Raw genomic sequence first — 24,537 nt, 5'->3', positions numbered from 1 at the left:
TTTAGAGAAAACTTGAAGATTAACTGTACAGGCAGCTTCATTTCCATTTAGTGTAGTTACTCATTTTTACTGAGATAGCATTAGATTTTTAGGAAGTTAAGTCTGAAAACATTTTTGAGTTGGTGGACTGGAGGAGAAGTTGTATGTGCACATACTGTCTGAATTGTTCAAGTTCTTAGATGTGTTGAGCAGTTCTGTTGGTTGAGTGTTAAGTAAACCAGTACATGCAATGCGTGCGTAGTAGCAGTATTTAACATTTACTCGCTTGCTGTCTTTTCGTTGGTGAATGTAATGGCTTATTCAGAGACAAATGAAGGATTGCTCTATTTAGCAGATCCCTAATGCTGAACCTTTTGGTCTGAATATACTAAAAAATTCTGAAACTTACGTTTCTGACATTTTATAAGTTTAGTGCAGTAATTTCAATAGGCTATTCATAAATATAAAACTAAAGATGCATTTATTTGGTGCATTTATAGCGGTTGTGAAAAGAATTCTACTCTAGGATGAAAACCTGTATTGATTTACAAACTATAGATGTCAGTGCATATTGTCTGCATTGTTCAATGAGACTAAAGTTCACTAAAATCCAGCATTGTGCATTAAAGAGAAGTAACTTTTTTCTATTAGCTGTAGAGATGATAATTTGATGTCTTTAAAATGACAGAGAACGGGCAGGGTAATCCTCTGTGAGCCTGCATGCTGTAGGTGAGGTAAGTAGTTCAAGCTTCTAACATGTCTTCAACCTGTGAAGATGGCAGCATTGCTGGCATTTATTTTCAGAAATAGTCAGAAAAAGCCTTTCAACTTTCATGATGTAAAACAGCCAGGAGCATTTGTCTGTCATTCATAGGAAGAGTAAATCAATAGTTTATTCAATTATTCAGCCCTGTATATTATTTATATTAAGAGAGGTTTTGCTGGATGTTTTTCAAATGCTCCTTTGTTACAGAATTGATAGCGGGTGGGAATTTCTAGCTGGAGGCTGCGCTAACCTCTGCAGAGTAGTAGAGATATTCAAGGAAAGTCTATGTTTTGTGGGGTTTTTTTTCCTTCCTTCCAAAGGGAAAGAAAGACAAGAGGAGAAAGCCATTAACCTCAGAACGTAGTCTTCAATATTCAGTTTCATGGACTGAGGATTTTAATTTGGTTTAAAATACAGTTAACCCTATCTGTACAAATTCAGAATGTCAATAGTTTATCGTTCACACTGAAGACATATCAATCTGTGAAGCTTTATATAAATTATGTACTTCTTTTTTTTTAAGGGGTGTGTATTACATGGAATTCTCACCATTGTGTCTTAATGTAGTTGGAAGAAATTGGTGGTATATTCTGTAAATTTACATCAGCTAACATGCAGTGAACTGCCCAGCTATTGCTAGGAAAATTTGCATTGGTTCTTCAGACAATTTGATTGGCCTTAAACTCTGTCTTGTTCCCTTTAACTGAACAATCTGAATTAAGAATACTGGAGCGGTCCAGCATAGTTTGCAGCATAATTCTTGTGTTTCGTTTTCTTGTTCAAGATAGTAAACTGCCAAGGTCAACTGGGCAGACCTTATGAGTTGATTGAAAACAATAAACTTCATTTATGGGGGGAAGTACTTTGCATTCATATTATAAATACATCTCTTTCATATTTAAGTCAGCTTATTATTAGTGCAGATTTGAATGTCTATAATGGTATATGGTGATTATTTTAATATTGAATATTTTTCTTCTACAGATGGGAGACTTTTAGGTGTTGGGTTTGTATTTCTTTTCATAGTGTAAGTTAGAGTGCACGTGAAGTACTGAAACCATTCTTTAACTAGGAGAAAGTCCACATTAAAGTGGCTAAGAAATAAGCCCCAGCTAACTGTAATCTAGACCCAAGGCTGCACATTACATATGAAGCTTTAATAAATTGATATGTTAGCAAGTACAAGTTTATCTTGTGCTTGTTATCGAGGATTCCCATGAGTTGGATGTATTCATAAAGAGTAAATTAGGATGGCTTTAGTATTAGCAACAAATTCAGTAAGTACAAGGACTATAAGGCTCACTAGTTTTCCCACATCGCCAACAAAATGCAGATATATTCATAAAATTAATTATAAAAGTTAATGGTCTTCCTGTCTATTACTTTCTCAGAACAAAACCATACAAGAAAGAAAAGAAATCACAATAGCAAAAACAAAATACATTTGCATAATTTGGTTAATGAACCCATTTGTGGAGCAGAGTCCACTTCCAATACACTGATACATGGCTGTCACTAATATGCATTTTTGTTGAACTAAGTTTTTGGAGAAACTGCATCCCCTGATGTTGAGTGGCTTGGCACTTTCCTTTCTGTCTCTAATGAAATATTGAGATGCAGTTTATCACACGTGTTGTGGCCGTGTAGAAATACAGCAATCTTTTACTCTGCTGTGCCATGTTGGGAGTGGGGTTCTGCATTTTGGTGCTCAGCTTAGCCTTTGGTCAGCACCACAACCTGCTTTCTTTCCCTGGTGCCTGGCTGTGCGGGCCCTGGTCATCTCTTACCACCTGCCTGTTGAGTGGGTCTCCTCCCTGACAGCAGGAGAGGTCTTGTTATGAGAATGGCCCTAGGAATTATAGAATGATAAAAACCAGACCATTAAAAGAAAAAGAAAGCAACAAACAAGCCAGAACAAAATCCGTATGAGTTCACCAGTGTTTTTGAGTAGTGCTTGTGTGTTGGAAGCGTGGGGCACTACTGTTACCAGTGGTGCTTTGACACTTCCAGTCAGTGGGACACACATCGGCCCCAACTGCATGCCACGGGTGACCTCCTGATCATGGATTTGGGTGCAGGGGCCCTGGGTGTCAAGGCTCTTCCCAAAACTTGCAAGTGACCATGGTCACGGAACAGCACAGAACTCTGATTGCACAGGGATTATTAATTGGTTTTCTATTTCCAGGATTCTGCCTACAGAATTTGTATTACTGTGCTTACTAGGAGGATGGCTTAGATATTTTGCTGTAAGGGCTTATCCCATTAGACATCCTTTCATCATCATCTCTGTCTGTCAACTCTATCTTCAATGTATGTTATGTTGGTTGTTCAGGTTGCTTTTCAAGCAATGAGGTATTTTAAATAAATAACCTAACAAATGCCCCCTCCTCTCCCCCCCACTCCCTCTCAATATTTTAAAGGAAGCCTATGGATTACACTTGTTTCTCCCTACACATAAACCACTCAAGAAGTAAAATCCTTTCTGTGGTTTTTAACAGAAAGGTGTATTTTATAGACACTTCTTGAGATAACTGCCTTTTAACTGTGTTGGTGTACTCCACGAAGGAGATTGCAGGCGGCAAATTGAATTGAAAACTGGTCTGTAGAGAACATGTGTAGCCAGGTTGGGAAAGAAGAGTTTTATCAGCTATTTCTACACAAATATAAAAAGATAATACAGCTTGGTCTTCATGTATGGATATCCTAAAGGACTGTATGGCTTCCTAAAGGACTGGTTTATTGTGTTTTGATCTCCATTATCCTTTTTTAAATGTAAGAAGTTATCTTAGCAAAAGATGCAAGAAAGTAAATTCTTTCTGGCGGGTAATATATGTGGATTTTATAGGAAGGGAAAATTAGAAGGAGAAAAGCAAAGTACAGATCTATATAGTGCAACTATAGCTCGTTCAATGCCCTTCTCATATTTCTGATGTTATGTTCTTCAAGAAGTTACATTTCTGCATCAGTTGTATTAAGGGTATTTGCATGCAATGTTAGTATTTGAATGCAAGAATATTGATGAGAACACTGCAATGTGGAATGTATGTATGGTTTTAACTTTGTATGTCAAGTTACATACTTATAATACATATATGTATGGCTTTAATTTCATGTTAAAATTCTATACATATAATACATATATGCATGTCTTTAATACTGGTAATAGAAGACTCAGTATGGTGTTGCTGGACTTGGGTAATGCATCTGTCCTGACTCCCAAGTCAGCAAGATGTTGATACCACATACCATACCTTACATTCTTTGCTTTTGAGATGCATTTTGGTTTTTTTTCCCATGTGGATACATACAGAGTTTAGGAGCTGTGTTCTAAATTGGTATGTGAAGTGAATCAGTCAAGCTAACATCCAGTGCCTTCTGCTGGAAGGATTGGGAGCTTACAAAAGGCAAATGACTCCTGGTGCTTTCAGAAGAACATGGGGTATCTCACATTCTCATCTTATGTTCCAGGTCTGACAACTCATTTTGTAGTGTCGGATTACTGTTCCGTTTACATGGGAAAATTTTCTTGTAGCTTTGCTATGTAATTCTGAAGTACCATTGGATGGGTTAATGCCTGCTTGCTTCGTGGAGCTCTGTGCACTGCCTGAAAGATCATAGCCTGGCTCAGCCTTGCTTGGGAAAAGTAATGTATTAGCCTGCTCTATCTTATGGAAGTGTGACTGTGAGTTGAAAGGAAGACAGAAATTATTAATATATTTGCTTTTAATACACTTAAAAGGAAAACATTGCATTTCCCTCAGGGGAAAAAAAAGTCCTTCTTGGCTCTTCATAATCCAAATGATGACCTCCCATAGGAAAGTAACACGTTTCAAGTTCAGCACAGAAGAGAACTGTGGTTTGCACCCTTTAAGAATGTCTGGTTTCTGCAGTACCAATTTGGATTTCAATCCACCAAGGAGTCAGTTTTAAGTTTTTCCATTGCCCTGATCCTCTAAAATGACTTCTGTCATTCTTTTACCAAATAGCAACTTAAACACGCTTCCTATCAACTTAAAGACTTTCCATAAATTAAAGTCTACTTTGCACTGTAACATTTTTGGCAACAGAATCATACTGTAATTAGTCACTTGAAAAGGGGTCACGGGGTCTTTTGAGCTCCATATGGTAAATTCAGCATATGCTCGAAATAAACAGAAGATTTGCTGGTTGTAAGTTTCTTGAAATTGTTGCTGTGTGTACCAGTCAGATGGCAAATAGGTGGCATCTACTATCTCCTGAAGTCAGCTCTCTGTTATGGAACAGATTGCAGCAGTGCTATCAGGTTGGATGAGAGGGTGGCCACTATGGTATAATTAGAGCTGAAAAATTTAGTGAAAGCCTTTCATTTCTTTGTCTAGTTCTTGATCTTAAGAGAAACTGAAAGCAAGAACTTTACCTAACTAAAAATGGTACCATATTAAGAGAGAGTTTTCAGGAACAAGAGAGAATAAATTCCTGCAATTAGCCAGTTTGAGGCAGTTAGTAAGTATAGTAATAGTGAGAATGAGTGTTTGCATCCATCCCCAGACACTCTTGCCTTATGTGGCAGGTCCACATTCTAGAGTTCTGACTTTAAGGTTGCTCCTTTTTGACTAATACTCATAGAGTGGGTCCCTGGAGTGGTGTTGAGTTCTGCAGCACAGCCATTAAATATCAAATGGTACAAATGATGACAGAGAGGGTATTTACTTTCTGGTCTAACATTTCCCTTTCTTGTTTGTTTGTTTTTCTTTCACATGCTTTCTTGGGTACAGCAGACCATTTAGGAATTGAATTCATGGGTAAGTTTTTACTTCTCTTTCTTTCACTGTTTAACATTTATCTCGGTGCCTCATCCCAAAACATGTGGAATTTAATGGGAAGTCTCCCATGAACTCCATCAGTGGATCTTGGATTGGGCTTTAATAGCAGGTCCTTGTATATTTATTGATTATGTCTGGAAATATGTCAAGATTTTGTTTTTCTCTTATTACTAGAGGACTTTAAGCTACATTATGACATTTTTGTGTTATCCTGGTGTTTAATGAAACAGACAATAAAAAATATATGGCTGCATCATGCCATTTTTTTTATGAGATTTGAGAAGAAAGTTAAAGCATGCGTTTGTGTGAAGGAGAATAAGTTTTTAAACAGAGTGATTTTTTATTTTCGGAATATAGTGTTGACAGCAGTTTTCAAATGTAACTAGGGTTGTTGTTAAACATTTAATTAGCATTTAGCAGAGGAGTTGCAGGGATATTTTTAAGAAAGACAGCAAATAATTTAACTTCAGTTTACTCAAAACCTTAAGCAGGCTTGAGTAAATGATTTTGATTTTGAAGAATTGCTTTCTGTAATTTTTTGGAAAGAAAAGGTGATTTTCTATTGGCTCTGCTGCCACAGTGTTGCGTGTTCATAGCCTGAGGGACTGAATAGTTGAATAGGTCAGAGCTTCACCTTTCAGCTGGTGATCTTTAGAAAGCATGGGTTATTTCCTCTAGGAAGACAAGATCTGTCCTTAGCAGAGCTAGTGATCTGGTGTATCATCTGTGTAAAAAACAGCTTGCATCAATTACTGCCTATGACTAAAAGCACTATAATAACAAGCTTGTGAATTCATATGTAAGTAAGAAAAAAACAAACTAACTTTGTGTCTTTGGCCTGTTTTGAATACTATTCCTTTTTTATTATTATTTTTAAAATAAAAATATTATCATCTAATGACTGTAAGTGTTGACATGGGAATTCTTTTGACAAGTGAAGTATCAATAATCATTGTACCATTGTTGTGGTGAGTGTTGATGACATAGCAGGATGCTTACCAAGAGGTCAGGTAGCAGGCACATGGATGTTTTCCTACTGCTTTTGGACTTCTGTGGCATATGTAGAGACCTGCCTCCAAATCTGGATTCCCTTGGTGAGGGCAGAGGTTTACAATCTGAACGCAGTGCAGTGGAGGCTCACCAAGATGGTCAGGGGATGGAGTTCATAGCATGAAAGGAAGTGCTGAGTGCACTCAGTTTCTCAGAGGAGATCAAGGTGAGATCTCAATTCCACTTAAAACTCCGTGATGGCTGCTTATGGAGAAAACAGGGTTGGACTCTGTGGAGGTGCAGTGGGAAAATATAAGAGGCAGTGGGCACAATTGTCATTACTTGTCATGAAAGTACTTCAAAATGAGAGCGGTCAGCCATTGGGGCAGATTCACTAGAGATACTAGGGAGCTACCGCTGCTGGGGAATTTTAATGTTTAGCTGAGGGGGCCCTTGAGCACCCTGATGCCACTGCACGGTGGGCTCTGCTGTGAGCACCCAGTTGGACAGGGTGACATCAGTGCTCCCTTTCAGCCTGGGTCATTCTGTGAGTTCTACAGGTTTGGTGTTTCATGTGGGTTTGTATGAAACTGAAAGTAGGGGTGGAAATTAATACAAGTATTTTCATATGCTTAGTTGACAAGAAAGCATTTCACATTGAAGCTTCTGCATCTATTCAAATTTTGCTGAGTCTGCAAGCAGCAATTGTGAGCAATATGAATAAGCATATATATAAAGAGGGTAAGAAACATTCATCTTATCTTTCTCCCTCTCTCTCTTTTTTTTTTTTTTTTTTTAATCTTAACACATCTTTTTTAAGACTTGAAATAAAGCCAAGCCCTGAAGCCTTGGCTCAGAGTTGTCTTCTCATATGAGTAGCTTTTTGATTGTCTTATTTAATATTGGAACAGATCCTAATTGTATAGAAATTAATGAAGTTGTATGTCTGTAGAATGGAAATATTATGACAGAAGTCTAAAATGTGACAGAAGTCTAAGGTGTTTTTCTTTGGGCTAGGGAAAAAGCAAGATCGAGATTCAGACATGAAACTGAAATGCTTGAGCTTCTTAAGGACTTAATTTTATTATTTTTTTAGAAGCTACTTGGGAAGAATAAGCAAACACAAAATGGTTACTTGACATGTAGAAAGTAACGAATCTCTTCTGGTGATGGTATACTGACCCCGTTAGGGTCACTAGTGCTGAGCCTTTCCCATGAGTTTACTTCTGTATTGTATAAAATAATCTCAATAATAGGGATAAATATTTTCCACTTAAGAACAAGTGTATGGGGGCATGCAGAGCTTAGCACTGATTCTGTGGGATCCAGAGCATGCTTTATAGTGTTTTCTTTGCATTTGTGAATTCAGATGCTTTAGGAATTCCATTCCCATCATTATATACTGGAAATGTTGCCTTTGAAGTTGCTCTGTTCTTTGAGGAAAATAGCATTATCCTTGAGTAGCATAACGTTGAAGCAGAGGTTCTGGTTTGTTCTGGTCTTTGTTCTTACTAGTGGGTAATGAAGTTAAGGAAGATCTGCGCTTGCAATTAGATGAAGAGTATATGAAGTTTCTATCCCTGCCCTGGCTTGAAAATTGTTTTTGTTGCTTTTTCGTAACTTGTTTTACAAGAGTGAAAGCTATGTAGGCCTGGCTTCCCAGGGAAGGCTGGGCTTTTTCCACGATGAAGGCAGAAGCTCCTGAAGATATGAAATAACCACCTGTGGCACTGCCCTGGTGTGCCCTGAATGATCCATCTGGCTTAGCTGGCATTCTCTGAGGAAAGCAGATGAGCAAGGCCATTTTTTATTTGCCGTACACAGAAGAACCCAGAGTTGCCGGAGGATATGTACATGCCCAATCCTTTTACTGTCCTATTAGACATCTGCTGTCCATGAGTTTGTGTGTCCTTTTGAGCCTGCTGTATCCCTTCCCCCACAAGTTCTGGTGGCAATCAGTTGCAGAGGTCACTTCAGCGTGCATTAGTTTGATATCTCCTGAAACCTACCTTCTGCCAGAGCCTTCAGGCATCCTTACTTCTGACAGGCAACATGGTGTGAGCAGGAGTTATGCATCCAGTTTATTCACCACTCTGACTGCTCTGTTATTCCCCATCACATTCTCACCTTCCCCTGCCCTCTTTTGGATGTTATCTAGTTTATGTTTGGTATGCTTTTGCGCATTCCTGGATATGCCTTGTACCTTATTATCCTTGCTGGCCTTGGTTTGCAGTGTCTGTTTCATCATATGGAGAGCAGAGATAAATGCAGACAGGTTGATGTAGCATGTATGTTTTAAAATACTGCAGGTAAAATGATGAATGTATGCTTCTGATATATGCATGTGTAACTGCTGTTAATTAAATGCAAGTTATGTGTGTGTTAAAGGGACATTATGTCCTTAGAAATGTACGTTTAAGAACTGTGGTCAGTATGGCCAAGCTTTATACAGTTTCTAAGAATATGAACACGATCCATATTGCCTGGTACCACAAATGAAAACAGTCTTTTTTTGTCAGGGTTTCTGCATTTGCATTCCTCAGCTCTGTCACGGTTTGAACGAAAAATCCACCTACGTCTGTGACAGGGGCCGTGGGCCCCGGAGGGGTCCTAGGCCGAAAGGAAAAAGTTAATTAGGAAAAGAAAACAGTGGCAACAATCTAAGGAGGCACACTTATTTACTAAATACTATATCAAAATACAGGATAACACAATATAATACAATATAATTGAAAATTGAGCTAACGAATCAAGCAAAATAGGGGAGAGAATGAGTCCCGTAACCGAGAGGCCTACTGTGAAATCTAGGCGAACGGCTGAAGGCTCCCACACACTCCCCTGAACGCCAGAACTTGAAAGACGTCAGTCTGTTCTGCGACCAAGTCCAGGTCCCGTGACCTATCGTGTTGTTCTCTGGGAGATGTAGTCTTCTTCTATAAGTTGCAGATTCAGTAAAATTATTCATGCTTTATATGATGTTATGATGTGGAATACTGATAGCAAAATTACAAAATTATTAAACCATGACAGCTCTCTGGGGGATCTCTTTTGGTAGTGTGCAGCACAAAGGCTGCTTTTTCCTTGCATAAGTCTACAAAGTTCACTTCCTCCCAGCCTGTGCTCCACAGCTGCATGGGTGCACATTTCCGTAGGGCTCCCAGAGCATCTCGCCATTGGTGTTGCAAGCAGTGTCACATACATTTCCAACACATGGGTAAGTAAAAATTATCATGATGTTTCTACAATTGAACCGAAAATCTGCTTGCACTGTTTTGTGTCAATTGAAAGCAGTGTGGCTGTTGGTGACACTTGTGTTGTTCAGTGAGATTGCAACAAAAGGAGGCTGAAAGAAGCAGCTTTTAATGAATGGTAAACCAATGCAATTTGTTGTAGGCAGTGTGAGGGGTATCTACAGATTGGTGTCTGTTTCCTTGATTTCACAGCTGAATGATAGCATTGTGGGTTGTTTTTTTTTTGTTGTTGTTATTATGTCTGATGAAAATATTGGTGGTGAAACCGTGTGTCTCTGGGAACCAATAAGGTTGGTAGGGTTCCTTCCGTGTGATGCTGGCTTGGGGAGACTTACCTTGTACATGTGTTTCCCAGCTCCAGAGTAAAATCATTGCTCTAACTCCCAGGCCAAAGAGATGAAGAAGCCAGAGAGTGATCATTAGAAACAAATATTATGGCCTGAGTTGGTCTGCATCCGAGACAAGGAGTCATCAGTTTGACTTGTGGCTTACAGCAGGAATGAGTGGAGTAAGGATGTGCCAAGGGATGAAGTGTGAAAGTGAGTTGTAGAATAACCTGCTGTGATATGAACAAACACGACCACTGTAGCTGAAACGGTATCTGCTGTATCTGAAATACTGTAGCACTTCATCTTATCTCGCAGAAGCTTTATCTTTTGTTCTGTAACAGTAGCATGAAATAGATACAGATAAAATAAAATACAAAACTATCTGAGGTGAGTACAACGGGTAGGCTGCTACAATGATGATGGAAATGTAGTCATTATGTTAAATTAAACAGAGCAATAAATTAACCCAGGAACTGGAATATTAGTAGAATTATTCTTTGTATGTCTCCTTGCGTTGACTACTGTGTGGAAGGTGTTTGGGGTTTTTTTGTGTTCTTAATATCAGGGAAGAAAGTGTCTGCTTTGTTTTCACTCTGCTGATTTTCACCCTGTCTTCCTTGTGATAAGATGCTTGCATGCCTAAAACTCTGGGAGCACATGATAAATAGACTCTGGGAGCTTTGGTCATGCATTCTGATTTTTGATAACCACAGAAGATGCTCTGCTGATAAGCAGCAGTATGAACAAGACAGAAAAATAGAACCAAAACTATTTTTACTGTTTAAGAAGAAATAAAAAGGCAGAGTTCATTACTTCCTGCACAGCTCACAAATGTGAGACATCCTCTAAAACTCAACATCTTGTAGCAGCAAACACACAGTGAAAATAAATACCAGTAGATGGCTTTAACTTTGCTTCTTATTTCACAACTCTTATCTGTTATAAAACCTTGTAATGCTCTGTCTTCACTGTAAGAGAAAATGAACATTAATTTGTGTGAGCAAAGAATATATGTATTCTAACATGGTTAAAAACAAGAGTTCAGCTTTCCCTCTGTTCCTTTTCTATTGCATTTATTTATTTTTTAATATAAAGCAGGTTGATCCTTTTATGGTAATGTGGGGCATTGACTGTTTTATGCTTCTGATTTACACATATTCTTTTATTAGATATTGTGGTTACAATCGTCTCCTGGTAATCTCAAAGTGGATTTGTCTGCTGATTGTTTTGTTTTGTTTTTTTTCTTCAAGCATTTAATGTATTTCATTGTGTCCCTGTACTCATTTAATAAATTCACGAAGCTGTAAGAGTACTGAGATGGTATTATTTGCTGTCATTGCTCCTTTAGTCCCTCTGTTACTCTAATCCTGCCCAAGCTTTTCTTTATTTCTGATTTTAGCAAGGGCTTCAGCTTTGAGCCTTTGTATTCCTGTTTAGTTTGTGAAATACCTGCCTCTTTCAAGCAGGCTGCAAAATAACAGCAGTGTTTTGTGACATTAAATGGCTTTGGATCTTCACATGATTATTTTAGCTGGGAGGAGAAGTCATCAACTCTGGAGTAAAGGCCCTCGGAAGAATGAATTGAATAGCAACAGCTGATGTGTGCGCTATGGGATTAGTGGAGAAAGCAGAGGTTCCTCGGGCAGGGGAAGCTCTGCCACTGGTTGTCTCTTCTTAGGAAAGCGTACCTATGAAATGAAAACTAACTGCATCTGGTGAACATGCTGAAGGATCTCATTCAACACCTTGGCTCACATCTTCAGATCTGGTTGGTTTTGTTTCAGCCAGAGGAACAGGTTTATCCTGGAGTGGTTGTGACCTAGCTACCATCTGCAGCTACCACGCCAGTCGCTGTACTGCTTTCTTTTGGTGCAATTTTGCCAATTTACCTACATTTGCTATATCTGAAATGGATTGGGTTGGATTCATTTGTTTTAGAAAGGAAGACTAAGATTTACCCAATGGTTAATTTACATTCACTGTATTGGCCTGTAACACTTTCTGTGCACTTCCCCTATTAAAGTAGTCATTTTTTCAACTGTGTGGGAAAATAATGACAATTTATATTACTTACTCTGAACAAACTTTTTGACTGCTGGAATTTTCTTCTAACTAGCTAACTAACCACTTGTGATGGAACTTAAAGAAACTCTCCGTCTATAGATTTATCCATCTATATGCTGATAACGTAGTAAGCTCACAGCTGTAGAAGAAGCCAGAATTGGTCGTGGTTCCTCTGTTGATCTGGGGCTGGGCTGGGAGGAGGCGGTGGTTGCCTTAAGCACAGCATAGGGCTCTGTGAATTGGGTGTATGTCATTAGTAATGCTATGTGTAACTTTGAGTCTTTCACTCTCCATGCAAGTGTGTGGTCTGCAACTACAGTGTCAAAATGTCATCTGAGGACTAATAACAAGAAATAGTGAAACCTTTAGTAAACAGATATTTAGTACAAGCTTCCAGGTAAGTGGCTGCATAACTCCTGTTGCCGGGTACAAACCAGTTCTGCACAGGGCTGTGCTCCATTGTCACTTCAGAAAAAGGGAACTGTGCGCCAAGACTGGATTTCAACTGAGGATGCCATATCTCATTTGTGTACAGAGGTTTTTGGCTTTATTATGTCAACAATGTATGTAAATTATGCATACATTCTGATTTGTGTCCCCTGGGTTCCTGCATGGCTGGTGTCTCACAAAGGTGAATACTTTTTATCATGAAATACGGGATGGCCCCAGATGAGCAACAGCTGTGTATTTAAATGTGACCTTATATCTAGTTGGTCTCATAACCTTCATTTTGAATATGGTATTTAGGTAAATGCTTTGCTTTGCTTGAACATGTGGGCACCACAAGAGTGTTTTAACTCAATGAGTTGACTTGTAATGTTGGGATTTTACTCTTGGCCTTGCTTGGTCTGTGATGATTTAACCAGCTGTAACCATGTGTAGACAGTGGCTTGTATGTATTGTATGCTTCTTTGTGTTTCTAGTTGAGCAAGCACATGGGAAGAGACTTCATATCATTGAGTACACCATGTATGTGCCTGGGAGAGCTTCGAGTCTGTTGTTACACTTCTAGGATGTGGCTTTTATTAGTTGTTTATTGTGTGTAGTGTTATTTTGCTACAGGAGAAGAGGCTCCAAATGCCAGAGCTGTGCTACGTTTATGCAGCCGCAATGAATCACCGTTACTATATCCTTTGATGCTTTGAGGCGTCATGTAGGTGTCAAGTCTCATCCAGAAAAAGATGCAAGGATTCAGAAAGTGTAAGGTGAATATCTCAATAAGTGTTCTGTGGCAGTGGTGCACTTGTATATATTGCTGTTGCATAGAGAAATTGATGTTTCTGATGGTGAACTGAATCTTTGTGTCCTCTGTGCCTAGAATGAACAGAGACAGCGTCCTGCCAGCAGTTGCTGGAAGAAAATGAGAAGGGTGAGGAGCTTGGAAAAAATGATAATGCACTATGTGGGGCACTAAATAGTTTGTTTTCATGTATTCCCTTTTCTCTTCTTTTGCAGGAGCTGTATGATATTGACGTGTAAGGATGTACAAAGCCGCTGCCCCTGCTCTGGCTGATTACTTTAATAAAGTTACTTTCATAATAACTGAAAATTGTCTCACAATCCCATTTTCCATCCTCATCAACATTGGTTTACCTCTATTTTGAAACTGACCTGTCTGCGTATCACTGTTTACTTCTGACTATGTAGCTCTGCAATTATATTGGGAACAAGCCTAACCAGCAGAAAAAGAGGGGAAAAAATCATGTGCATGTGTTTATCTTTTATCCTTGATTCTTAACAGAAGTTGTATTAATTGCAGACTGTTGCATGGACATTTACCCATTCAGACTTTTCATCTTTGGTTGGTATAATCAAACACAGTGAAGTGTTTTGATTTAGTACGGATTCAGACTTGTCAAGTATTTAGATTATGTCCTTGTAGTTACTCACTGTGGCTATAGTTATTATATTACTTTCTGAACAATTCTCACATAAATTAATATGGTAAGTGAATTATGTTCTGCTCCATGCATGGTGTTAGTGAGTAAACTCTATTATGTTGAGTAATTTTGAGCTTCTGTATGGTGGATCTTTTGTATTTCACATTCAAGTACAAAAGGAAAGTAATTGGTAATTGGGGGGGCACAACAGATGTATGCAGCATTCAAGTTTTCAGCAAGATCAACAGAAATTTCAGTCTTTGTCTGACAGTGAAACAAAGAACTACAAATCCACTCAAAATAACAGAATAGGTAAGCAGAATGAATAGTCTAATCAGTTTGTAGAGGAGAAGGGACAGAAGTTGCTTTGTAATTAAAAGCATTAATACTTCTGTTAGTGATTTCCCATTCATTGTTATTAATGAGTAGCAGCATTTGTTCCTTTCTGTCATTCAAATGATGGCATTGTCTCCTAAAATCCAAGCTTGTAAGTCACTAAAGGAAGACAGTGAAGCTCACTGCAGGCTTTGCAAGTCTGCCTGCCTAAGCCTGGCCTCTTCTACACAGAGCCTCGCACGGTGTGCTTGCATCCCCGTATGTTCGGCTCTCTTGGATGTGGTGTAGAATTAGCAACAAACTTGAGTTCTGTAAAGATGTAAGTATCTCTGTGTGATCCAGTAAATGTGAAATGCATGCCTAGAAGGACTTCAGGTTTTCTCCGAGTTGGAGCTGACTGAGAATTCTGAGAATAGCAGTGTTGAACTCAGGGTTTTGTCTTGCGATTTCCAGTCAAAATCACATGGAAGCCAGTGGATATTTCAATCTAAGTTCTAATGCAATGGAAAGCAATATATCAGGTGTGTGACTGCGTACACACCAAAGCGAGCTGCTTCTTTTCACGACTGCCTGCAAATCACCTACAACTGGAGAATAGTTAACTCTCTCAACAGTGTTGAGAAAGCATCTGAGGTAACTGTCCATGTGCAAAGATGGGAGCACCCACACCTTCTTTCTTTCTTAGCTGCCTATTATTTTTTTTTCCTTTCTATGCTTCACCAGCCTTTGCTTTTCCATTAGTTTCAATTTAACTTACTCTACGTACACACTGTGTTGCTGTTGCAGGAATAACTATGAATCAGTTTGAAGTGGCACAATTCCTCTTTGTTTTAATGGAGAGAGTGGCCTGCACTGAGTTCTATTTGTAGTTAGTTGTAATGTAAGTGATAGAGCATTTGAAAAATAGGTGTTGCAATATGCACTAACTTGCCTAGCTCATAAAATGGGAATGCTGAGAAAATCGATACAGTAGTTACCTAAGCAGCTTTAGAAACACAAAAGAATGTGCTTATAATATACACCAATAGGAATATTAATGAAAACATACCAGCTATTTCTTCCTGTGTTTACTCAGCCCTGCTTTCATTGCTGTTATTTAACCAGCTTAGATTTGCTTTCAGGGTAAGTAAGATTTTCTTTTAATGAGTAATTTTGACATGTTCCTTGTGATCTGTTGTGCTGGATGTGGATCTGGGCAGCCTGGTCTGGTGGTTGGAAACCCTGGTCATGGCAGGGGAGTTGAAACTACATGATCTTTGAGATCCTTTTCAGCCCAAGCCATTCCATGTTTTGGTTTTTAGAGTCAAGTCTATGTACTTCATATAAAGCACTTGAAATATGTACTCTTGACTGATAGGGAAGAACTTTAAGTTGTTTAGCTCTGAGTAGTTATATGCACTGCAGTGCTAGAATTTATTACATCTCATTTAATAACTTGTCTCCGTGAGCACAGCACTGTGATTACAGCTACGTTTCTTGCATGATATGTTATGCTCCTGTACTTTGGGCAGTGCAATCAGGACGTAAACAACAAAGTGTCCACGCTTTATTGCACTCATTTGATGAATGATGAGGACAAAAATCACCAAAACGAGTAGATTTGTTATTTTGGTCTTTTTTTATTTCTTCTAAGTCTTCGTGATGTGCTTTTGTATTTTCTCACCTGATGGGACAGACGTTTTTCAAGGTAAGATAGTACCAGAGCATGTGATTCTTCCAGTTAGTAGTGAGTCTTGACTTGTAATAAGATGTCTGACCGCTAGTGGAGAAAGGCTGAGTGTATATACAAGTCCTATAGACACAGATCAAACTGTTTTAGATTAATTTACTGTGGGTGACTCACAGCCGATCTGGAGACAAACAGAGGTGATAGCTGTCTGAACAGCAGTGCTGTTTCTTTGAAGCTAAAATAGCTGTCTTGTATTTTTTCTGGGATTACATATTTTAAGCTGTGTGATCTAAATGGCATACTCAGTATTTTGCTGCCATAGAACCAAGTTATCTCACAGCAATATCAACGGGATGAAGAGACGAATATTTTACTACTTATTAGTGGATTGCTGAATACTGGTGATCTGTGAGCGCTGTGCTGGAAGGGCAGTATCTTATTTCTCAGCATTGGCTCAAAGTTCCTTAATTCACTCGTAACTGGTGTAGCTAGAGGACGTCTGAAAGACAATTGAAATGCAATCTGTGTTATTGATGCTGCTTTTTTCAGCTTTTAGGACAGGTGTTGTTCTGCTAGAGGGGTGAATAATGTATGCTGTTGGCTTGCTGTTTCAAGTGACATTTTCCAATATCTTTTAGGACTTGGTAGCATCCCTGTATCAGCTATTTTCATTGTCTCATTGCCTGAATACCTTTGCGGATTGAATTTAGCATCTGGAGGCCATGAATCAGCTCAGTAATCATCCACTTCAGTCTCCTCATTCATGTGCAGTGGGGATCTAATAGTTCTTGTACAAAGAAAATTCAGAATCACCTTTAAGATTGCGACTGTAATTCTTATTGTGACAAACTGCCTTGAGAGTTTAGGACTGAAATAGGATCTGAATACTTAGCTGCACGTCTTGCCTCTGTCCCTGGATTCTGCTGAGGCTCATTTTTCATCAGAAGCATGCAGCATAAACAAGGGCATACTCTGCTCCTTTTTGGGCACTGTGAAGTATGTGTTGTGGAAGGAGTTCTCTTTTTAATAAGCCCATTCGGTGCCTCTCCAGTCCTCAAAATGTGCTCAATTTTATTGACAGATAGAGGGTTTCTCTATATATTTGTAGTTTCTCCTCTCAATAAACAGAATGAATACATCTGTACATTATTCATTTCACTTGGAATTATTTCCACACAAATGCATCCCACGATGTTATGTTGTTTTCTCTCATTCTGCTGTCCTTATTCTTCTTACTGTATTACAGTGTGTATAGTCATTTCATTTATCCTTTTGTTACCCTTATTGCTTGCTTGGTCTCTTTGATATCTTCATCTTAAGCTTCATTCTTTGGCTGTTGGTATTTTAAAAAATATTGATGAACCTATTGATAGCACAACTGTGCTGATAGATGTGCTTGCTACATTTTCTGCTCTTCAATGGATCTGTCCCTTGCTGTTCTGACTGTTGTATCACACTCTTAAGAGAATTCCTTAATGACCATTTAATCTTTGATGTGTTTTCTTTTTTATTTTGTCGTTATTTGGCACACCTCCGCTGCAGCAATCAATTATTCCCTGATTATTTTGATATTGCTATTACTTGTGCTGATAGTGGTGTCCTTTTTAGTTTAATTGCCCTAGAGATAAAACAGAATCTTCTTTATATCTAATTAAATCTCACATTTTGATTTATTATCTCTGTAGAATTTTTCTGGAACTATGTGTTTCCTGCTGTAACATCTGTATTTTAGATATTAAGTAATTGCTTCCTGGTTTCATTCTCTTATCGGGCCAGAGAGCATTGAGACAGTGGCACAGTGAGATTGCCCAGGGAAGGTGGGGATACCGCATGTCTGGAGGTGTTTGGGTCCTGATAGCATGGGGCCGTGGGCAGCCTGATCTATTCCTTGATCTAGTGGTTAGCAGCCCTGCCCATGGCAGTCAGTGTGTTTTAACTGGGTGATCTTTAATGTCCCTTTCAAGGTCTTAATTCTCGTAATCCTCCCTTTTTTTGCCCTTCCAACCATGTTTATTTCTGTTATTTTACTACTAGGGAAATTCTATGATATAACAAAAATCTAAAATAAAGCTCTCTCTGCGACTTGGTGGTTATCCTTTGAAAGCAAGTTCTGTAATTAATGAGCTGCAGTAGGTCGTTTTTAGGCTAGATCATCATAACTGAAAAGCGAGGAAGTTATTTTAGCTTTGACATCTTTGCTCACACAGCATAGATTTGTTATCTTGAGAATCTCTCAACTATTATCTGATTTCATATAAATTAGTGCATAGCCAAGAACTGAAGGAATTAACTGGAAGTGGCAAGACAGGCGTAATACAAATAGTATAATTGAGCTCTCTAGTGGACGCAAAAATTAGTTAAAGTAGTTTAATCATCTCGACAACCTGTTTACAGAAATTTTCTATGTAATGTGCTGTGTGAGACAATTCTTTTTTTTTCAGGCACCAATTGTCAATAGAGTAGGATTCGACACTGTTTTATCTGTGCATCTTCAAGATGTTTTGAGTCTGGATTGGAAACTGTTCATTTGGAAAGGGTTTTAGCATTACAGGCTCATGTTCCACAAGTCTTAGTAAAACACTGATGAATTTCAGAGGATTCCACCAAAAAGGGTTGTAAAGGTGTTCAAAGCACAGGACCAGCTTTAAGCTAGTGCACGCTATTCCTTAAGTGCTTTCATTGGTGGGCATATTCCTTTGCAATAGCCTGAATCAGAAGCAGAGACATGAAAGGTGGTTTAATGTTCCCAATTGATTCCTTGCCTTAGTATTGAAAATCTGAAAATAGGTTCTTTTTTGGTTTCTCTTATATTGTTTCCTTTTAACTATTTTCTATATTAAATTGCTTTAATTGTATTGTCTATTCCAAATATGCAAATACTTGGAAACGGATGTGTGCTCTGCTGTAACCTAAGAAACAAACAAGAGGGAACATAAAGCGTGTCAAGATGGATAAGAAAACAGGATATAACTTAGCTCAATTAGACTGCTGGTCAGGCTCCCAACATGAGAATATTGCAAGATTCTGGATTGTATTGTATGTAGGGCACTGAAGATGGTGAAGGGTCTAGGAGTGCAAGTTTTATGAGGAGTGGATGATGGAACTGATATTATTTAGTTTGGAGAAGAGGGGTGACTTTGTTGCCCTCTACAACTCCCTGAAAGAAGATTGCAGTGAAGCTGGGTTTGCTAATGCCCTCAAGTTGTGCCAGGGGAGGTTCCAGTGGGACATAAAGAAAAATCTCTTCTCAGAAAGAGTGGTGGTGTGGTGGCACAGGCTGCCCAAGAAGGTAGTGGAGTCACCACCTGTGGGCTGTTTAAGAAACATGGAGATGTGGCGCTGGGAGATGCAGTAAGTGGGCTTGGTGGAGATAGGCTGGCAATTAGGCTAGATGATATCAAAAGTCTTTTCAAACCCTAATGATTCTATGATTCTATCTACTTACTCTTTGCAGCAGGCTCAGTAATGATCAAGCTGAATTGAATGTAGAAGTATGGGTCTTGGCTCATCCAGCTCTAGCTACTTTAAAGATTCTGACATGAGCTAATCATCTGGACTTGCTGGGAAGTGAACAGCACTTACAGATGGCTATCAATACATTTAAGGATAGGCTGGATTGCTGTCTGGACATCTTGGTATAACAAAGCTTTCATACGACTAAAATTCTAATAGAAGAAACATAGCATAATATCACTTTATGAGAGTAGTTTTCAGCAAGGTTGTGATGGAGCTGTCTACTTCTGAAGTTTAGCTTGGAAGGAGATGTGGAGGTACCTGAGGCTGAAGGAATCAGTTGAGGTATTGAGTCATAATTAGGTGTATAAAAATGAAAGATGAACAAAATAAGAACAATAGGTTGATAGAGTGACTCAGTTGTATTACGACTTCCTTATTTTACTACTACTTGGAAGTCTTTAGAAATGAAGTTGTTAAGGAGGGAAGAGTTGACGTACATTTTTATGACTGGCATGGAGGTGTTCTAACATGAGAGAGACTTAGATTAGACACTAAGTGCAAACAGCAGGGCATGTGATACCTGTGGTGGTAACAGACGTGTATTCTCAGGCTGTGTAGATTATCAACTCCTTCAGACTGCCTTTGAAATGAGAAATGATGTATGATGCTAAGAACAGGAAAGAACTGTGCGTGTAAGAGAATTAATGATCTATTTTATTTTTTTAAATTTCTGAATATGAATTGTATAAAGAACATGCCCATGGAAGCGAGCATGTTTGTTATTAGCTTGAGATAAGAAGACATTGGCTGTAAGCTTGAAGTATTGCTAGCACAAGTGAAATAGGTCACGAGGTCAAATTAAAGTGGCTGAAATGTAATGAAATATGGCAGATGCAAATCTTGCCTTTGAAAATACTAAGGTCATCTTATACGTGCTCATTCTGCTGTTCAGTGTTGGTAGTATTTCACAACCCCAGTAACACCTTCGTATTTAACTTATTATTTATTTGCTGGCTTGTTTGCACTGAAGACAGTTTTGTAATCTGTGTCTGGCTTTTGCAACAGATGATGTGGGCAGCTCGGCATTGTACTGATTAAATGAGAAGGTTAATACAACTGTCAGGGAATTATCAGCAGTGGTAGCAGCAGTCCATTATCAAAACTACACTGTAACATAATGAAACGTTTATACTTGGGGAAATATTTCCCCAGTAATTTAAAACAGGTGCGTATACAATGAATGCTGATTTACAGAGGCTGCTGATATTCTTTTATAGAACGCTGTGCAATCAAACAGATCACTAGTTGGATTTTTAACATTGTGTAGTACCTTAGCGCTGTGGATTACCTACTGTAAACATAAGCTTCTAATATGCTTGTATCTATTGTAATGTATTAATTTATGGAGATAAAAGAGCAATAGTGCAAAGGAGTAACCAGATTGAGTTTTTTTCAGTAATAGCATATTTACTAGGATGCTGAAAAAAATAACATCACAAAGAAATAGTGTCTAAACGGAACCACAAGTAAGTGTATAAAATAAATACACTATGCTTTTGTGATGCAGAGTGCAGTGGTGTCCAGTCAATTTGTCAGAAGATACAGTATTGTTGAAATGGGATTTGACACTTACTGCGATCTGTTTAAAAAGTTGAAAGCATTTAGGAGTCAGCATCTTCTGTGATGCCATTTCCCAAAAAATACAACATGCCAATGCAGTGGGTTGCAGCACTGTGTTGCTGTAAAGCAAGTACTTAAGGGTACTGATTTAGAAGTAGCACCTTCTGTGTGGTGATCACTGGTGCAGCTGTTTGTTGAACCTTTTTCAGTAGTAAATGCTTAGCAAGGATTTAGTGTGTGGCTTCCATTGTCTGTAAGGTCTGAAGCACATAGAAGTTTAACTGATATTAAACTGTTGATGATATTGAGACATTTTAGTTTGTTGGTAAGAGTAAGAAACTTATGTAGGATAAGAGAAGTTTGTTCTGTTGTTTGTTAGAAATAACTGATGGTGAAAAAAACTCTTCTGCCTTAAATCGTATCTGACCTGTCAAGCTGAGAAAGTAATAGCACTCAGAGGATGGGTGAAAGGACAGAGTAATCCCCAACACGGCAGAGAGCTGCTAGCTAGCAGTCAGGCTTAATGAAGAGGTGAGCTGGTATAATACCACGGACAAAGAATAAAACAATTGCAAGCAGGTGAGAATTCATTGGAAGATGGCAATAAAGGAATGAGGATCTCTTAACCACTGTTAGATTTGTTTTCTAAAACAAGAAGAGATCAGTCTGTTTTACTATGTTCTTAGATATAAACATGAGGTTTCTTTTCAGCAGTGCAAGGTGGTTGCAGACTGATTTGAAACTATTTATGTACTGAGGAGCAGTCATTTCGGAGTAACATGCTCTGAGTTGCAAGCAACTGAATCATCTCTGAAATTGTTTACAAGCAACTTCAAAAAATCTTCAGCATTTTTTATCTCAGGTACCATAGCAGATTATAACTTACACTTCTAACAAGAATCATTTTCAACAAGTAATTATAGTTCACCTGCATAACCTGACATATGTATATCATTGTACCTGTCAAGAGAGATTACTTTTATGCTGCTGATGAACTGAAAAATAAAATTGGCAAATTATCCATTTTATGAAAATTTCTTAAGGGGCTGAACATAGAGCTATCTTCCTGTACTGAATGGGAAAAATATGAGAGTTAATTCATAACAGAATCTCAGAGGAATCCGTTCTAAAATCAGAAGTTGCATGAAATAAAATATGTCTCATCAAAAATGAAGTAAAGTTGTTAATGGCAAATTACTGAACTCATGAATTTTTATGTCTCTGGAAATAACTAGAATATCTGTTTAGTGTATTGATTCCTATTCTACTTTCTTGGAATCCCTTATAGTTTTCTGTTTTCCAATTCAGCTTCTATTTTTTTCTAAAGCATTTAGACACACATTTAATCGGTTGCATATTTTCTTTTGTGTTATACACCATTAGAAGAATTACTCTGTCACCATACTAATCTAGTCTACTGGTCCAGTTGTGTATCATAATGACCCACCCTGTTTTGTCCATGAAAAATTAAGGCAGTTTTTGAGAGTACATGTTCCTTTCCTAAACAGCGCTGTTAAAGGTGACTTTTATTTTTTGGATGTCCTGCTTCCTCTATTTCAGTTCAGAAAAGACCCATTTTTTGTTCTTCTGCTATTAGGAAATATTTGTTTTGCTTTTCGTATGATAGTATTTTTGATTAGTGCACATTTTTGTAGGTGTTTTTGTGAGTGAAAACAAACTTGAAACAGCTTTTCTTTTTTTAATTTCCACTGCCTTTTGCATTCTTTCCTGTAGATTTCCAGTATGCCAGGACAAAACTAGATACCCCACAGGGTTTAAGGCTGTTTAAATAAATCAGTATTTACATTATTATTTAATTGGTCTTACCAATTGATAATTATGCTGAACATCTATCAGAAGGCTATGTATGTTTTTAACATACAAGATTATTACTTAATATAGTACAAAGATGTAAAATCAGTCCTCTCTTAAGGGGAAATGTAAACCTAATCGCTATTCTCCATGTCTTCTACAGAAAACAGTTGATACACACATTCCTGACCTGCCTGTTTCCACATCTGCAGGGGAGTGTGCGCTGACCCCAAGCTACTTATCACAGTCATAGTTCTAAGCTGACATTGAATTAGTTTATGTATATGTATATGTATATTATGTATTTTATTTGTATTGTGTATTATATTATGTATATTATGTATATGTATATGTAGAGTATACAGCACATGAGAAAAACTAAGTACTGTAGAAAGTCATTATAATGAGGAGGGAATAGGAGTAGTCATGTATCTACTTACCGCACGTGACCTGTGGGGAATGAAGGAGTGAGGACCACATCTAAAGAAACAAATTCAGGTATGTGCCTTTATTAAGAGTCTTTGTTAAAGGGATGAGATTTGCTTATAGAAGTGTCATGAAACTTCTCTGTAGAGAGTAGTGCTGTAAAATGTAGAACTTGCCTTTAACAGGAAGATTTTACTATTGATGTTGGGAGCTCAATTGGTAAATACTCCTTTCAACAGAGCTTTGCTCATTTACTCCCTTTGAAGACCTGGCTCTCTTATTTTAATTAAAAAGAAGCAGACAAAATCTAATCATGCAGAGCCTTCTCCAGACCTACTGTGGGATTACTGCAGTCGCCTGGAGTTAAATGAATCCTTCATGCTCAGTGTAAAAGAGCTGAGCAACTGCGACATGCGACCAGATCTTCTGCAGTGTTCTCTGAAAGGCAATGTCATGGGAAGAACATCTGAGAAGACTGTGAAAAGGCAGCAGAAGAAGCAATTACAGCATTCATTTTTCCCTTTTATTGTCTGAGTCATGCCAGTTGTTAGTGAGCAACGTTTAATTAAACCGTTATCAACTTAACTTTGGTGTATTTCATAATCTCACCGTGGGCACTGTCTTTTTATTAGGAAAAGGCTTAAGTGACTATGAAATATAATGAAAAGCTATGGAGAAGGGTAGCACACAGCAAAGCTGCTAATCCACTAGAGACCTCTTTGGGAAACTTTCATTTTTCAGTGATACAGCAGAGCTTTGAAAGTTATCGGGACCTTTTATCTTCTATTAGGTTTTCTATGAACCCAGGACATATCTATGCAAAGCACATCCCAGCAAATAACTTCTGAGACTGAAGTGGAAGGACTGCTTTATTACTGCTTTTCCTCAAATGTTTTGTATATACGCAGTTGTTTATTTGCATGTTGCGCTGTGTAGGAGCCTAAGTGGGAGTCAAAGGCATTAAGCACAATATATGTCTAGTCAGCGTCCCAGAACGTTTGTTGTACAAACTGGTAGGTGCTGTTCAGACCACGCGTTTTTGACCCAGCAAACAAACAGATTTGTTTTTTTTTCTCAGCCTCTAACTAAAATAAAATTTCAGGACTGATCCACTCCTGAATGGGCGTAGTGTTTTCCTCTTGGGTTTGTTATTTTTA

General features: G+C 38.2%; 1 protein-coding gene across 2 annotated transcripts in view; it reads left to right on the top strand.

Moving 5' to 3' along the window:
• Positions 1–24,537, top strand: part of NRG3 (neuregulin 3) — a 366,572-nt gene that overhangs the window by 295,656 nt on the left and 46,379 nt on the right. Inside the window, exon 4 of one of the 2 annotated variants that reach the window (XM_032445355.1) lies at positions 5,503–5,526. In XM_032445355.1, the coding sequence (XP_032301246.1) occupies positions 5,503–5,526 (24 nt within the window). Of the gene's footprint in view, positions 1–5,499; positions 5,527–24,537 lie in introns of both variants that reach the window. The other variant, XM_015866076.2, reaches the window with a different exon arrangement.

This window comes from Coturnix japonica, chromosome 6, assembly GCF_001577835.2.
Source record: "Coturnix japonica isolate 7356 chromosome 6, Coturnix japonica 2.1, whole genome shotgun sequence".
Lineage (NCBI taxonomy): Eukaryota > Metazoa > Chordata > Aves > Galliformes > Phasianidae > Coturnix > Coturnix japonica.
Note: the sequence above shows the minus strand (reverse complement) of the source record. Positions and strands in the feature narration are given on the sequence as shown.